Source organism: Bombus terrestris, chromosome 7, assembly GCF_910591885.1.
Source record: "Bombus terrestris chromosome 7, iyBomTerr1.2, whole genome shotgun sequence".
Taxonomy (NCBI): domain Eukaryota; kingdom Metazoa; phylum Arthropoda; class Insecta; order Hymenoptera; family Apidae; genus Bombus; species Bombus terrestris.
Genome location: NC_063275.1, coordinates 3,217,825 through 3,231,321, shown reverse-complemented (window position 1 = coordinate 3,231,321; position 13,497 = coordinate 3,217,825). Strand labels below are relative to the sequence as shown.

At 30.2% G+C, this 13,497-nt stretch overlaps 3 protein-coding genes across 8 annotated transcripts; 2 read left to right on the top strand and 1 right to left on the bottom strand.

Annotated features, from left to right (window-relative positions):
• The first annotated feature begins 131 nt into the window (after positions 1 to 131).
• LOC100643362 (lanC-like protein 2) lies at positions 132 to 3,362 on the top strand. 3 transcript variants are annotated; one of them, XM_012309900.3, is made up of 10 exons: positions 132 to 273; positions 579 to 755; positions 882 to 1,061; positions 1,134 to 1,285; positions 1,373 to 1,520; positions 1,605 to 1,745; positions 2,406 to 2,588; positions 2,664 to 2,810; positions 2,888 to 2,990; positions 3,065 to 3,362. In XM_012309900.3, exons 2-10 carry the CDS (start codon positions 672 to 674, stop codon positions 3,139 to 3,141), a joined length of 1,215 nt encoding a protein of 404 aa, XP_012165290.1. In that variant the 5' UTR covers positions 132 to 273; positions 579 to 671; the 3' UTR covers positions 3,142 to 3,362. The 3 variants fall into 3 exon arrangements, with proteins under 3 accessions (XP_012165290.1, XP_012165291.1, XP_003396315.2); XM_012309901.3 differs by having other exon boundaries at positions 135 to 273; positions 583 to 755; XM_003396267.4 differs by lacking the exon at positions 132 to 273 and adding an exon at positions 278 to 334.
• A 745-nt stretch (positions 3,363 to 4,107) lies between these two features.
• On the top strand, positions 4,108 to 6,274 carry LOC100648321. Of its 3 annotated transcripts, none has more exons than XM_048407748.1 (2): positions 4,108 to 4,235; positions 5,813 to 6,274. In XM_048407748.1, exon 2 carries the CDS (start codon positions 5,813 to 5,815, stop codon positions 6,104 to 6,106), a length of 294 nt encoding a protein of 97 aa, XP_048263705.1. In that variant the 5' UTR covers positions 4,108 to 4,235; the 3' UTR covers positions 6,107 to 6,274. The 3 variants fall into 3 exon arrangements, with proteins under 3 accessions (XP_048263705.1, XP_012165287.1, XP_012165288.1); XM_012309897.3 differs by lacking the exon at positions 4,108 to 4,235 and adding an exon at positions 4,268 to 4,398; XM_012309898.3 differs by lacking the exon at positions 4,108 to 4,235 and adding an exon at positions 4,351 to 4,603.
• Positions 6,275 to 7,073: 799 nt separating this feature from the next.
• On the bottom strand, positions 7,074 to 13,488 carry LOC100643118 (FACT complex subunit spt16). 2 transcript variants are annotated; one of them, XM_003396265.4, is made up of 20 exons: positions 13,039 to 13,486; positions 12,849 to 12,953; positions 12,389 to 12,553; positions 12,153 to 12,305; positions 11,927 to 12,073; positions 11,575 to 11,841; positions 11,156 to 11,491; positions 10,706 to 11,075; positions 10,432 to 10,630; positions 9,933 to 10,314; positions 9,681 to 9,863; positions 9,473 to 9,604; positions 9,223 to 9,392; positions 8,959 to 9,142; positions 8,777 to 8,855; positions 8,518 to 8,686; positions 8,334 to 8,426; positions 8,157 to 8,222; positions 7,966 to 8,094; positions 7,074 to 7,887 (listed from the first exon to the last, which is right to left on the bottom strand). In XM_003396265.4, the coding sequence occupies exons 1-20, from the start codon at positions 13,105 to 13,107 to the stop codon at positions 7,881 to 7,883; spliced, it is 3,405 nt and encodes a 1,134-aa protein (XP_003396313.1). In that variant the 5' UTR covers positions 13,108 to 13,486; the 3' UTR covers positions 7,074 to 7,880. The 2 variants fall into 2 exon arrangements, with proteins under 2 accessions (XP_003396313.1, XP_012165286.1); XM_012309896.3 differs by lacking the exon at positions 8,157 to 8,222 and having other exon boundaries at positions 13,039 to 13,488.
• Positions 13,489 to 13,497: the final 9 nt, after the last annotated feature.

Sequence of the window (13,497 nt, the reverse complement as noted above, 5' to 3'; positions counted from 1 at the left end):
ACGTATATTGTAATTATTTTAAAAATTTCTTTGAACCATATTATACGTTATGCATATTATGGAACTATTCACCCTGAATATTTTTAATCTATGCTCAGTCGGTAACGTTGACACGAAAGTAAAAAAGTTTTATTTTCATGTTTCGATATCTCGAATACTATATTACGATTATAGTTATAAACACAGTTGTGTCCTAAATTTTTTTCTTTCTTTGTGGATTACAAATAATATTTTACTGGAAAATCTAATTCTTTAAAACAATTTGAGAGGCAGGTTTGTTGACAAGTGATATATGTATATTTTTAGAATGATGCGTCAAATACTTACGTTTTCAGTATGTTTCTAAAAAATCTTTCTCCGTTATGATTATATAGAATGTAGTATTTGTAGAAAATATTTATTTGGATTTTTTTATGTAATGAACATATTAATCTGTGTTTGAGAAGTATTACTCTCATTTAACAAAAAATATATTTTTTAACCTTGTTAACCTTGTAAAAAATTTCTTTTCGCGCGAACTAACTTAAAAAATTAAAATTATTAATTGATAAAATATTGGATTACAAAATCTTTCCTAGGCAGGTTTCACATATAAAATAAGCAGAGAAAAATCGCTTGGCATAACATATATTAATATAATTAATCGATTTAAGCACTTAATTTGTGCCAAAATGGACAATCGATATTATGATAATCCATTCGATGATTATCCTAATGTAATTTCAGCAAATGTTGTGAATGCAACTACTAATGAGGTAATTATTGTTCAATATATATACATTATTCAATAATTAGATAGTAAATTATTATAAGCATATAAATATAAATTATTTACAAGCATATGTATATGTATGGAACTTAAAGAGATTGATGCTTGTTAGATCAATGAAGACTATAAAGAAACAATGAAAATATATATAAAAAGATTGATAGATCGATTGAAAGAAAAGAAAAATCATTGGACTTATAATGATGATTATTCCATATATACTGGATCAGCAGGGATTGCGTACATGTTTTACAAATATGGAAAGTGCTTTAATGAACCAGTTTATATTGATGTATGAATCCTTCAATATTCTTATTTCTTTAAAAGATGAATTATTTCTTAAATGCACATTTTTTTTGAGCAGGAAGCAATGGAATTATTAAATGTATGTATAGGCAAATTCCGGGGTAAAAGAGAAATTACATTTTTGACTGGTATTGTAGGTCCACTAGCCTTAGGTGCAGTTGTTTTTCATTCCGAAGGCTATTCTGATGTAGCACAAAATATGATTTCAATGTATATAGTTTAATAATATTTCACACTTATAGATGTACAGAATTTGAAACAATTTTTTTAAGTTTGATAATTTGGATTATCTTTTAGGGTAAAATTACTGCAATCAGTTGTTTTAAATGAAAGTAGTGATTTGCCTGATGAGTTACTTTATGGAAGAGCTGGTTATCTGTTTTCCCTCCTCTTCTTAAATTCAAATATATCTCCTGCTCCCATAGAAAATGATCTTATTAAACAGGTACTATCAGAGCAATGAAAGTTAAATTTAAAGTAAAGGTAATCAATGCTTTAATACACAATAATTAAAAAAATATCATATCAGGTCATAGCACTTATAATTAAATCTGGAAATCTGTATTCTGCTTCAAGAAAGTATAAAACACCTTTAATGTATGTTTGGCATGGGTCAGAGTATATTGGTGGTGCACATGGATTGGGTGGAATACTTTACATACTATTACAGGTATGGAATAAATGAAAGACACATTAATTATGTTTTTGCTTCCAAGAAGCCAACTAGCCATCTCTGCCGATCATTTTCAGATATTGCTACAAAATGCGTTGCATTTGTGATTGTTTAATATTACGAATCCAAAGAAAAAATTTGTTTACATTGTTTGTTATTTATATATTTATTGTATTATGTCTTGTTTCTTCGTTTTAACGAGCTTTTGATTATAATAAAATTAAGAAATAATGGCCAAAATTCCTAGTCAATTGGTTCTTATTTAGTTTATTTCAATAAGTACTAACTATTATAATTATTTTTAAATTTTTATGTAATAATTATGTTGCACATAAATACATTCCTACAAGTAATAATATATACATATTAAAAAATATTAAAATTATACTAATGACAGTAAAGAAAGAACATTGAATTTTTATTTCTTTATCAAGTTATTAATAATACCGAAAATTTAAGACCGATCAATTGACTTTTTTTACCGACCAGTTGTCGATTTGTCACCGATTACAAAAGTGGGCCAATAATCGGCTGAACCAGCTAGGCTATTAATCGATACATCTTTAGTATAAATAAAAATTTTTGTTATGCTATTTTAATAGCAATACTTGTATGAAAAATTTTTTGTAATCTTCAAATATTTAAATCTATTTATAGGCACAGCAATATTTAACACAAACTCAATTACAAAAGGATATAAAGCCTGCATTAGACTTTCTTCAGAATATACGATATCCTACTGGAAACTTTCCATCCTCTATTGGAAGTCACACTGATAAATTGGTCCATTGGTGCCATGGTGCACCTGGAATGACTATGTTATTTTGTTTAGCTTATGAGGTTGTTATTGTTTAAATCATATAACTTTTAGTAATTTTAAATTTCTAATACATAATGAAATGTATGTGTATATAGATATACAAAGATGAAAATTATTTAACAACTGCTGTACAATGTGGAGAAGTGATTTGGTCAAGAGGATTACTTAAAAAAGGATATGGAATATGCCATGGTGTAGCTGGAAATGCATACACGTTTTTAAGTCTTTTCCAGCAAACAAAGGTTGTATTGAATTTACAATGAAGATATAACATAATTTGGATAGATATTATCAGAATAAAGTATTGATTTTTTTGCAGGATATAAAATATCTTTACAGAGCTTGCAAGTTTGCAGAGTGGTGCATGGATTATGGAACACATCAAAGCAGGTCACCTGACAGACCATTTTCGTTATTTGAAGGTATTTTCTTATAAATAATAATCATCTTCTCTTATCTTTTATGAAACTAATAATATCTATATATATTATTTTAGGTCTTGCTGGTACAATCTATTTCTTGATTGATCTTCAACATCCACTTTCAGCAAAATTCCCAGCATACTCCATTTAAGTGTGATATACTTCAATCCTAATTATTTATTCCTCATAAAATTTCATTTAAAAATGACTCTTTAAAATCAATTATTACAATTTAATTCACACTATCCGTACTATTTGGATTTGAATTATACATACTTATATTTCAAATATGTAAATCTATGTGTACTTTAGTGATACATAATAAATCTTATACACTACAAAATAAAATAATTCTACAAGAGTTAATCCTAATTGCTGATTTATCTTACTTTCATAAGGATGGAAATTTTTTCTAAATTCATTTCGAAATTTTTATTTAAAGCTGAATACATTTAAAAAAATCATGGATTATGCGAGAAATCTATTGATCATCATCAATTTGTATTGAAATTTGTATTGATCTATCATTTTATATTGAAATATCGTACCATAATCGATATATTTTTATATTATTTTATAAAAAAATTCAGTAAGCAAATATCTAAATTTTATATAAAGTTTTATAATAACAAGGGCAGTATTGCTTCTTCGATAGTTCGAGAAAAACAATGGTAAAAGTGAAACGTGGATCAGGTGCAGCGGTAGACTCAGCGGCTCGCTACATATTGGTTAACAGGCCACTAATATTCATGGCGGGTCGTGCAATGGTATTTGTAAAAGCGTAAAGAGAAAAGCTTTAAAAGAGTTGCTTCATTGAATTCAAATGTATGTGCTACTACATACTTGCATATATCTAACTATAATACTTACTAACAATCTAAATCAATTAATGCAACATTATACGTATCTTACTTTTACAATAAATTAATAGTACTCATAATTCCTTAATCTTAGTAGCACTCATATTCATTTCCTATATTATGCACGTCTATTTAACTATTTACCAAAACCGTATACCTACGAGATTCTAAATTATTCATACATGCAACATTTGTCCTATATTTACAGCAAATTAATAATACTCACAATACTTTCCTTACTTGTTAATCAATAAGCAAACATTGTATGAAGTAACAAGTGAGCTGTGACATCACAATAACACCGATGCCAGTAGGGACCCGCTTGAATCTTTCACCTGGGAAGTCACATCAGGAGAGAGAACGATGATCGCATCCGTTTCTTCCTGTAAGTATTAACTAATTGGAAGATGGATCTTCTCCTGGATACAAGAGTGGTGTGGTACCGCCGCGCCGCCCGTAAGCATCTCGAGTGTATAAAAGCCGCTTCCGCCGATCGCGCGCTTAGTTTCGCTCGACGGTGACCGATTGTGAAACGACGCACTCTCAACGTGAGTACCATTCACGAGATCGTTGTTACGATTGCTGCCAAGCCTCAACTTCCTTTTACCGCTAACCCTGCGGCGCTTACGACTTACACGGACATCAGAGAGTTATACTTTTTACTTAACTATCGTTGATCAGTTTCAAACGTTCCTACCGGACTCTCGTAGTAATATCGGTGTGTTTGTTTCTGTGGTTTGACGTTCAGTCAATGTAAGTTGAAGTTTTTCGTTCGAAAATTTAGTTATTAGGCTTTTTCTCTCATTTAGGATGAAACAAGTGAGAAAGTTGATCCACCTGGCAGAAAGTTCTATCTCGCGCTGATTTATCGCTAACGAGAGTGAAAGTGTGAACCCATCTCTAGGGAAACTAATGAGTAGCTTGGAAATCTGATAAAACATAAAATTGTTTGATTTATGGATTAATGTACATAAAAGTGTAGAATAGATTTACATAATTTGCAATTAGGAAACTGTTAGAGTATTTTGTTTCATAATTGTAGAACGTGAAATATAATAAAAAATCATTGTTAACGAAGACGTTTTGTATAAATTATATTTATTCTATTCTTTATTAAGTTTCATAAAGGGAAGTACATGTATAAATTATCCTTGCCTATATCATAATTATAAAATAATATTGCATGATCATCCTAAAAAAGTGATAATTTTCACCTATTCTTTCCATAATTGTTTCATTCATCAACATTTTTTTTCAAGATTAGTATCATTACTTTCGTAAATATAAATATCAATTTCATCAGAATATATTGCAATTCCATATGCACCAATTCATGCGCTAAAATACTATAAATCTCTCGATCTTTCATTTATTTTGTAACAGTATAATGATTTAAAATTTTGTAACATAGTTTATTATAACATAGTTTCATGAATATATATATTTATATATATTATATCATTAATTACGTTTTTATATTATTATTTGTTCATTTCTACGATTTAGGTTTACAACGTATGCAATACAATGTTTTTAATAATTGAACAAATTGGTGCTACGAATTTTTATATTACGAATATTTGTCGTTAATAATTAACCGTCTTGCTTTTGATGTTCATTCTCTTACGCGCGTTCTTCGTTGCATCAGAAGAGCGATTGCAAAAATCGGTTCAACCATTCTTCTCACAGCATGGAAAAATACAAGATAAATATCATTTCAAATCCCAATCTTCTTCATTAAAGGAGAAAGCAGGACATTCTTTATTTTAATGCATCTTTTTTAGTAAAACAGAGTTATAATATTTAATCCAATAATTTCTTTAATCTAATAAATCTCCAATAATAATACTATTATATAATTTAAAATAGAATGAAAAATTGTTATTTAAAAATACATAAAATTTAAAATATAGAATATAAAATATAGAATAATTACTAAAATTTTGTATTTTTTTATTTTAGATGAAAGTCCATTTTACGTTATTAGCAACAATATTGATTGTGGGAGTGGCTATGGCATTTCCACAAAAGGATGGTCAAATTTTCAGTAACGAGGCTATAAAACAGGCACAGAATACCTATCTTATTCCGAAGGATGCGACAATACAAAAGGTTCAAGAAGGTATCGAATTGGCAGCGTACGAATCGATTCCTGGTGATCAGAAGATTAATCTTTTCGAAATTCTGGGAGCGCACGTTCCATCGGAAGTGGTGAACAATCTCCAAGCTCAAATCGATCAGATAGGACGGAATTAGACTCGCTTGCTTTTCTTCTCCATCATCATCGCCATCGTTCTCTTGTAAAAAATGTTTTGAATCTAAGTTTTATAACAATTATTTATAGAATGTAATAAGTCTTTTTTTTATAATGATGTACTTAGGCTTTTTCATTTTTTCGTAAATAAATGTCTGAAAACGAGGCAATTCGCTTGTACGATTTTTTTTTCATTTAGAAATTTTAATATAAATTCATCTCAACAATAAGAGTACATATATCTAAATGTTTAATTAAAAAGGTAATCATTTGAAAAAGGATGATGATTTATTTTACTTGACTTTATAAAATTTGGTACATACTTAAAATACTTTAAACTGGCCGTGCGCCAACATCATTCGTAAAAAGAGTATTACAACACACATTCCAAGTAACATCATTCATTGTAAAAAAAAAAAGGAGTCATTCGCAACTTGTGAAATGTCGAACTAAGTCACCTGCCAGAATTATATATATATATACGTAGTGATGTTATGGAGAAAGCTGCAGAACCACTAACCAGAGGTACACTTTCACTTCACCTACATTTATGTTACTATTGAAACGGTTCTTCTTTGGCATCTATTATATGGCATTGCCAAGGAATTCAAAACATAATATGTCGGTAAACGTTCCTCCATGTCTATTGTCAAACACAATATTGAAAGGAAAGAAGAAGTCAAGGATACAATAAAATTTAGTGGAGCTGTTTACTTTCATTCTACTTTCACCTTTGTACAAATCTATGAATTCAATATCCCGTTCTTTCTCGCGGAGTTAAGAAAGCAATTATATAAGATCTGAAGGACGAATGAATTTTCGTTTGATTTTTATGCTACTGTAAAATGAAACAAAAATTTTAACTCAAACAAAAGCAAGAAATATTAAGTAATTGTGCCGTGATATATTACAGTAGCAACGATTCTATTTCTGTGAACACTCTGTCAATAAGTGACAATATCTCGTACATTAATGATAAATAACTTAAAAAGTATTTATTTTGTTTACCAAGGTACAAATTTCAGAGCCGTGCGAACAAAATTATCAACGATTTTGATCCATTTCAGCTTTCTTCGCTTAGTAAATTAATATCTATTTTCTGGGTGTCTTACGTACGACAGTTAACACTAGTGCATTGTCTTGCATTGAAAGTGTGTTACAATTATATACCTGTAAGTTTTCCTATTGTTTATTATAATTAAGAATTAATTTTCGTATTCATTTAATAAAAAAACAATATTCATAACAGACAAGACGTTGTTTTCTTTTTATATATACTATCTGTACAATGGATGCCGTTTCAATGCTTCAATACATTTTTAATTCACAAACTTAATAAGTTATTACAAATACATTTGAGTACTACCAGCAAACGAACAATGGAATGAAATGATACGTGTTAGTAGCTATATTATATAATTAAGATCGACATTTTTTTTTTACTTAAAAAAGAGTTTTATGTACAAGTGATAAAAAATGTGTTCATTCGTAAATTTACGTTAAATTACCCGTACAAGTTCATACACATTACATCGCTATCACCAAGCAGATACTGATAAGTATCCAAGCCTTAGCAGCACACTATCGAACTTTTAAATAATATCATTAATAAATCGTTTGCTAAGGATGCTAAAGAATTGCTAAAGAAATGAATCAATGCAAGAAAATGTACTATCCTTCTAACTTAATCGACGTACCATAAGAAAATTTAATATAGAACCAACATTCGGTGTTTATGTTTTCATATGTGCTTCCTCCAATGCGTAAATATCTCCCTTATTTCCTATAATATATATAAGTGATTTATAAAAAAGATATTACAAATCGTTACAAATTAATATTATAGAATATTTATACATACTTAGACTTCTTCGATCCCCTATCATTTCTTTCTGCACTATCCTCACGAGTTCGTTTCTTACTGCTAGACGAAGAGTGATTTGATGACTTGTGTTTATCATGTTTATCGTGTTTATCGCTCTTCTTGGGACTAAACAAAAACAGAACATGAAATGTAACATTGCCAAACACACATGTATTTGTGCTAATCACCTGTGTTTGGATGATTTGGAAGGAGACACTTTCTTATGTGATCCTCCACTCCGCGATCGATCCGATCTTTAATGATTGAAATATATATTTAACATAATTTTATCACAAAATCTCTATGTCTTTCTATGTCTAAAATAGTTGAAATCCTACGTCCTAGAAAAACGTGTAATTTCTTACCTATGTTTATCCGACGACGATGATTTTTTATCTTTACTACTGGACGAACTTTTACTTTTTGAATTTGAAGAACTCTTGTGTTTCGAATTATGCCTATGAATCATATACTTGAGTTAGTGACAAATTTAGAAATACGTAAGATTAAGTAATACACCTTAGAAATATGTAAAATCAAGTAATATACCTGTCTTTTGATGGTGATGGTGAATGTTTTCGACTTCCTTTTTTCTTCTTACTTGAATTATAATCATCATGGAATCTATCTTCTCCTCTTTCTTTGTCTTCTTCAGCCGCTTCCCGTTCCAAGTCAGACCAGTCTTTACCAGATTCTTCAGAACTACCCAACTCCTCTTCTACAATGTAAATTTAAGGGAAAAAATACTAAATAATAAACAAGATACATTTTTTTAGTATTCAAATAAAATAAAGTTTCCAAATATTACCTTCGCTATCTGAATCTTCTGAAGCTTCAGAGTATTCAGAATCATCATCAGATTCTTCTTCACTGTCAAAGTCAGATGGCTACAAATAAAGAATAAAAATTGTTAATGTCTATATAATTATTAATATTAAATAATATGCAAATTTATCTTATTGTTTATAATTATTTCACTAAATTCCATACCTCATAAGCATCGTCTTCTTCTTCTTCCTCGTCTTCTACTTCATCATTTTCTGCATCACTCTCTGGGTCCAAGAAACTCCAACCACCACTGTCAAAGAATCCTACAGGATCATCTGTGATAGTTTTCATAATCTTTGTCCAATTCAAAGATTGTACACCTTCTGTATATCTGATGTCACACGAGCTAAAAAGAAAATTAGCATGTTTATACTTTATTCTCAAGAAATTAAATCCATAGAAAATAGAGAAACGCAAAGAACTTACTTTAGCCACTCCTTTACATGATCTAACATATTCATGGGAATGGCATTTAACATAGCGACTTTTCTATGATAGTCTTTGAAAACAAAAATCATATCAAAATTCTTAAGGTGAAATTGTACTCTTTCAAAGTGAACAAGTTCAACATCTTCTAAAGTTATAACAAATGGAGGCTAAAATACGAAAGAAATATGATTAACGAATTGGTACTTCTAGTTCATATGAAAGTAATTATATATACAGTAAAATTTACCCATTCTGTGAGATTTACTAAACAACCACTAGTGGGTTGCAGAAGAACAGTACTCCTGAATGGTGCTCCAGGGAATCCCAGATCTCGGAACGGTGTATCAAATTCAATTTCTTGTTTCGTCATGCTTTCGACCTGAATAATATTTATTATTTCTTAGAATTTATTTATTAATCTTGTAAAATAAAATGTTTCAATCATTAAATATTACTTTTTCACAAAAACTCTTAAAGGCAGTTTTCAATTTATGCCTAAGTTCTCGTTCTGATTGTTCAGCAGCAAGATCGTCACGATCGTGCATGTGTTGATGTTTCCCTAAATCTGTCGTGATTTCACCAACTTCTGTATAAAACTGCACATCCACGTGCTTCTTTTTACCAAACATTATTGCGTGCTGAAAATAGTCTGTATTTAGTAAATGATCGCTGGTAAGAGTAAATAAAACTAAAATAAAGATATATACTTTTAAATGAAAATGAAGCAATATGATCATTTCGCCATCACACGGTTGGAAAAAGGCATTTTTAATATTATTGTAAAGAATATCAACTTTATCTCCTCTAACCGAAGTGTAACGGAATCCATTCACATGTGCTTCTAAACCTCCTGTCATTCTCTTTGAAACGATATTTGGTCGAATGTATAAGTCTTTTAGTTTTGGATTACCCTTATTTTGAGAGAGTATTAGAGTGTCCTGTTTTACAAGATCCTCCTTCTCCCTTTCTTCTGCTTCTCTATTTTTGAATTTCTTTTGAACTTCTTTGATTAATCTAAAGGCCGTGTTTAAATTAGAAGATGGTGCTGAAATTTCACCAGGCTCTTTGGTGTTTGTACTTCGATATGTTCTAGACGATAAAAATAAAAATTTTATTAACATATATTTACACAATTCATCTTAACATTGATATCTTAACTTGTAATTATCATAAGGAATAAGAAATGAAATAAAATTGTACACTAACACTTCTTTGACGAATGTAGCATCGGGTTGTGGATATGATCCACCTTCGTTCCGACCCATTGTGGCACCAGGATGAAAAAAATTTATTCGGAGGTACGTGTAATCTCCTTCTACCGACTGAGAAATATTTTTAATTGTGGATATATGGAAGGGTACAGGAATTCCAAAAATGGGCAAAATTACAGTTTCATATTTTTTGTCTGAAATATAGATATATAACGTACAATAAATAACATATCAAATTTATTTTATAAACAAAGTACAAATTCACTTACCCACGTATAACTTCAATTCCTTTACTTCTGGTTCTCGTGGCATATGACTCAGACTTTTGTACGATATTGTTGACTTCCGTATCTTTTCTTGTTCCTTCCCACCAGATTGTTGAGCTAACCGAGCTTTTGCAACTTCATTTAGCTGTTGTGCCAGTTCTTTTTGATGTTGTTTCCTCTTTTCCTCAGAACTATGTTCTGTTCTCAATTTAGATTCTATTACAGCTGTTCTCTTTCCACGACCAAGGATCTCAGGTTTAGGTTCATTTTCCTTTCCACTTCCTTCTTCTTCTTCTTCCTCTTCATCTTTAACAAATATTCCAATATTTTTTACCTTTTTTTTCGAAGGTGTTAAATTCGTAGCAGGTTGTGCCTGAAATAAATAATTTTATTCTAATTTCTATTTTTCGATATATTAAAAAAATTACATGTCTTTAAAGCAAAGATTAGTACCTCATTAATCATAACTGTGTCACCAATGAAGAGTGCATAGATTTTTCCTTCTTTATCAGTAGCTTCCGAGTTTGTAAGATTCGCCAACCCAACGTTTACATTGAATACCATGCCTTTCTTTAGTACTGCATGAGTTTTTGGACCAATAAGTAAAGAACTTTCTCTAAATTCGATACCCATCGCAAAACCAAAGTGTTTGGTTAAATGATCAATCATCTCCGGTTTTTCATCCTTTACATACTTTACCCCTGCTTCATATACTTCGCTTATTTTCACTCCAGCTACTAATTTCTTCAGAATCTCTTCTTCTAATTGTAAAAGAAAGTTATAATTATCCTACAATAAACGTATATAATTATTAAACATATTTAACTTGTTATTAAAGCATGTTATTACTTAATATTTTGTTTATAACTTACCTCAATGGTTTTAGTAGGATTTACTAACAATGTCCGAACTATATTGGAACAATAAGATTTGTAACGCGCTCCAAGAGAGCAAACAATGACACCGAAATGCAAAGTGTTTTTATCACTAACAACGCTAAACTTCAAAGAGTAATTTCCACCACTTTGTATTATCGCAGGATAACACATATCTACTTGAGTAACATCAACACTAGTTACATACTTCTTATTTGTTATAGCAGCATCTACACCTTCTGCAAGCTTTGAATGCTTAACTTTCTAAAATAAAGATATATAGATATTAGAACTAGAGTGCCTAGATATTAAATATTTTTAAATGAATACCTTATGAAAAACCAAATACCTTATCAGAATCTATAATTTCCATAATTTGATCCTTAAGATACTTCGTGAAGACATCCACAGATACTAAACACGCCTTTTTTATGGTATGAATTTCAGCATCTTCTTTTGGACACATTACATATGCAGCTGCAGCACTTACATCAATCTAACACATTAATGTATATCATGAAATAACCAAAATGTTTGGTATTATATATTGTATGATAAAAAAAAAAATCGCACACCGTATCAAAAGATTCTGGCTTTAATGCAGCTCTCCATGCGTCCATAAAGGCACCTGGATAATTTTCTTTAGAAAAAACACCCAATGTTTTACCCTTTTTACTTTGTTTTATGATCTCAATAAGTTTAGCAAAATTGGCTTTATCTTCATCATTCTTAAAAAAAGAGTTTAATACCAACATTAAAAATAAAATTCAACGATTATTAAAACAAAATATAGATTATAGAAAATACATACTCTATCCCTAACAAGTAATTTTACAGAAGGTACGCCAGTGTCTTCCGTTTTCTGATTTTCAAGTTTCCTGACAAATTCAATTTTTTTCTTACTAGCCAAGAAACAGATAGACTCTTCTGCTAAGATCATTATAGTATCTGTAAGTTCATAACTGAGAAACCATGTCTGAAACAATATGTTTATAATAATTTTATCTTTTACATTTAACAAAATGATAAAAGAAACTACAACACTTTAGTTACATAATTGAAATTTATTCTGATAATATTAACTCTACAAATTGTTTTTTTCCACCGTGACAAACTAAGAATATGTATAATATACGTGAAACACTTGTAACATTCTATGAAAACCATATTTTTTAGAATTACAGAGATAAGGTTATGCTATTGTTTACAAGTACACACGCAAAATATAAGATGCAAAAACGCATTGGAGCAATACAAAAAGTATAACTTACCTGTAACGCTGTCGATTTGCTGTACACAATATCCTCGTCCGTGCCCACGGCGGAAACGAGACAATCCATTTTACTAAAACTATCGTCTGTACCAACTTCTCCATCCTATTTAATAAAAATGATCATACGTTGTTTGTCAAACGATTACATTTATCTTTAACAGCGGAACGAAACATTTCAAATATCTTACCTTCCATGCGGTATAAAGCCGCTTCATACGCCGAAAAAATGTCTCTTTGTCAACGGATACGTTTGCCATAACTTCTTGTTTTTCACCTCGTGGTTCTGTGAAATCAACTCGGCATAATTATAATACACCAAAAATCGTCGCTCGTGTTGCGGAGATGGCGGGATTTATAACCAAACCGCAACCGTAATCCACAAACTATAACCCACGCGGCGGGAATGGTTTCATGCAGCGTAGTTGTTTGAGAAATTAACGACACCCCAAACGGCCGCTTGTTCAACTAACGTTTACACCACAATGTGTATTGACGATTAATTTTTTTTCATATGCAAAATATTGAAAGAGAATTAGTCAGTAAATGCTGATAAACAAATGTTGCAATATTTATACCGTTGCGTACTTGTCTTGATATGTCATGAATACAGTTGCGAATCTGTGCTAATATATCTGACGCGACTTTGT